Genomic DNA, 2,771 nt, shown 5'->3' on the forward strand with positions numbered 1-2,771 from the left:
TAAGCCAATCTAACTTTACCATACCTGTGTTCGATTTAGGCATTGGTGGACTCAATTTGGATTGCATCGAGCATCGTCGACAGTGCACAAGGTTGATGTGGGCAGGAAGCTTTTGTGTGTTGAGATTGATTTGTTATCCCACATTAGGCAGTCACAGCCCTGCAGTAACATGCCTGGCTCCGACCAGCATCCGCTTCCCACTGGCACGCGGCACCTCATCGGAGATGCGCATGTGGCCCTTCCTCGTGCCTTCGGCCAGCAGCCTGTGACGAGATGGCAGGCGGCGCTGCCCTGTGCCTCTATGTCGCCTTCCACCACCGGTACGGTGGCCGGCGGCACGGCGCCTCTCCGGGTCGAGGTTGTTGGCTTGTAGTGGTGAGGATTGGGAGCCTTCTGCATTGATTTGCCACACGAGTGTCAATTTGGGGCGAGATTTTGGTAGGCGAGCTGGGGATTTGGCGCGCGGTGGAGGCAAGATGCAGGACGGCAGTGGGTGGGTGGGTGGGTGGGGTGGGGGGGAGGGGGGGGGGGGGGGGGGGCGACGCATGAGATCCATCCAGAGAGAGGATTAGGAAGGCGGCCCGCAAAACGCCGGCTCCGGCGCCCACTTTTTTTTTTATCATACGAACTTCTATTACTAGCTCTGTCCAGAGAAGAAAAACAAATACGGGTGCGTGCCAACTAGAGTGGTTACCAAATTTGTAATATTCACATTTATTATTCCAAATTAATTTATTAAAAAAATATATTTCGTACTCCATCTAATATTATTTATTTGATATCATAAATATTGATATTTTTTTATTTATAATTGGTCAAACTTAATATACTAAAATATGGCATTATGCTAGAATTATATTTTTTTCTAGGACAGATGGAGTACTAGATAAGGAAAAAGTATAGAGAAACGTACGAATACAGGTACGTACGTAGGAGTTACATAGACGGCTGTCCCGACAAACTTGCACATAAGCCCCTATAGAAAACAAAAATAACAAACAAGCCCTTGGCTACCGTGCAGACCAAACGCGCCTGAGAGAGCTCCAGCGCCGGTCGTCACTGACGCCGAGAGCTCCCAAAGCATCCTAGATCTAGAGAAGCCCCATCGCAAGGAAGCTTTGATACCACCCGTCACCATGGAGGGGCTAAAGCCATCGCTGAAGAAGCATCGAGCGGGGATGCACCCCGAGCTCCTCTGACCATGGATCAAAGCTCGCCATCGACAGTTGTCGAGGGAAGCTCGAGCTCGATCCACTCCCTATCCTGCCGCAACGCCCACAACCAGGGGCGGATCCAAGCCCCGCCCTCCCTAGGGAGCAGGTCTTTCAGCCCAGCCCACAACTCCCAGTAAACACTTGCGCAATTCTTTGTACTCCTTTCTCTTCTTCTCCATATAAGAATGAGCATCTTCCAACATGGCAAAGAGTTCCTCCTTGGAAGGCTCCTCCTCATCCTCACTATCATTATCACTCTTATCATCGGATTGTACCTTAATGGCCTTAGCCATGAAGCATGTCGATGATGGTGTGTCAAATAGGGAGGGCTTGTCATGAATAGCAATACTTGCATGCCCCTTCTTCATGGTGGTCTTCCTCTCATCATCGCTATCATCATCATCATTACTAGAGGAAGCATCACTATCCCATGTGACACAATATGAGTGACCCATCTTCTTCTTCTTAAGGGTCATCTTCTTCTCATTTTCTTTCTTTTCCTTCTTCTTGTCTTTCTTGTTGTCATCATCATTGTCACTATTATATGGGCAATCCTCAATGAGATGTTCCTTGCTCTTGCACTTGAAGCACCTTCTTAGTTCTTCCTTGTTTTTGGATGAAGCCTTTCTTCTTCTAGCACCATAGCCCTTCTTCTTTATGAATTTGTCAAATCTTCTCACAAAGAGAGCCATTTCTTCTTCATCATCATGAGCACTTGAGCCTTCATCTTCACTTGATTCCTCCTTCTTTGCTTTGCCCTTGCTCATGGATGATGAGGTGCTGGCCTTAAATGCAACACTCTTCTTTTTCTTTTCTTCTTCTTGGATGCCCCCATCCCGTTCCACAAGGTATGTGTCTTGTGTGACCACATCACCTAGTACTTGGTTTGGGGTCATTGTCTCCAAGCCATCTCTCACAAGAATTGTCACCAAAGTATCAAACCTCGGTAGTAAGCATCTCAAGAATTTATGTGAGAAATCCTTGTCTTCCACCTTCTCTCCCAACCTCTTCAAGTCATTCACAATCACTTGCAATCGGTGGAACATCTTCGGTATGCTCTCATTTTCTAGCATCTTGAAACTTGCTAGCTTTTCTTTGAGGATATAGAGCTTGGCACTCTTGACCGCCTTAGTGCGTTCATATGATTCCTATAATCTACTCCACACCTCATGAGCACACTCAAGATCCTTGATTTGCTCAAATACTTTGACATCCAAAGCATCATACAACGTGTTGATGGCGATGTCATTGAATTGGAGCTTCTCTTCTTCTCTTGCGGTGGGATTGGTTGGATCAATCACCGCAAAGTCAGTCTCCACAACATCCCATATCTTTCTATTCATTGATTTTAGGTGAGCGCTCATTTTTCTCTTCCAATAATTATAGCTTGTGCCATCAAAGTGTGGTGGCTTCCCCATATGATTGATTTGCGCCATTGTAACACCGAAGGTTGTTAAGCCTTAATTAAATGGTGACCACGGCTCCGATACCACATGAAAGGTCCTAAATGGCTAGAGAGGGGTGAATACCTAATTAAAACTTCTGCAAAACACTAGA

General features: G+C 46.5%; 1 protein-coding gene across 1 annotated transcript; it reads right to left on the reverse strand.

The window, feature by feature from the left end:
- Positions 1 to 1,309: 1,309 nt before the first annotated feature.
- On the reverse strand, positions 1,310 to 2,260 carry LOC136479736 (uncharacterized). Its single transcript, XM_066477503.1, has one exon. It carries the CDS (start codon positions 2,258 to 2,260, stop codon positions 1,310 to 1,312), a length of 951 nt encoding a protein of 316 aa, XP_066333600.1.
- Between the last annotated feature and the right edge of the window lie 511 nt (positions 2,261 to 2,771).

Source organism: Miscanthus floridulus, chromosome 9 (genome assembly GCF_019320115.1).
Source record: "Miscanthus floridulus cultivar M001 chromosome 9, ASM1932011v1, whole genome shotgun sequence".
NCBI lineage: Eukaryota > Viridiplantae > Streptophyta > Magnoliopsida > Poales > Poaceae > Miscanthus > Miscanthus floridulus.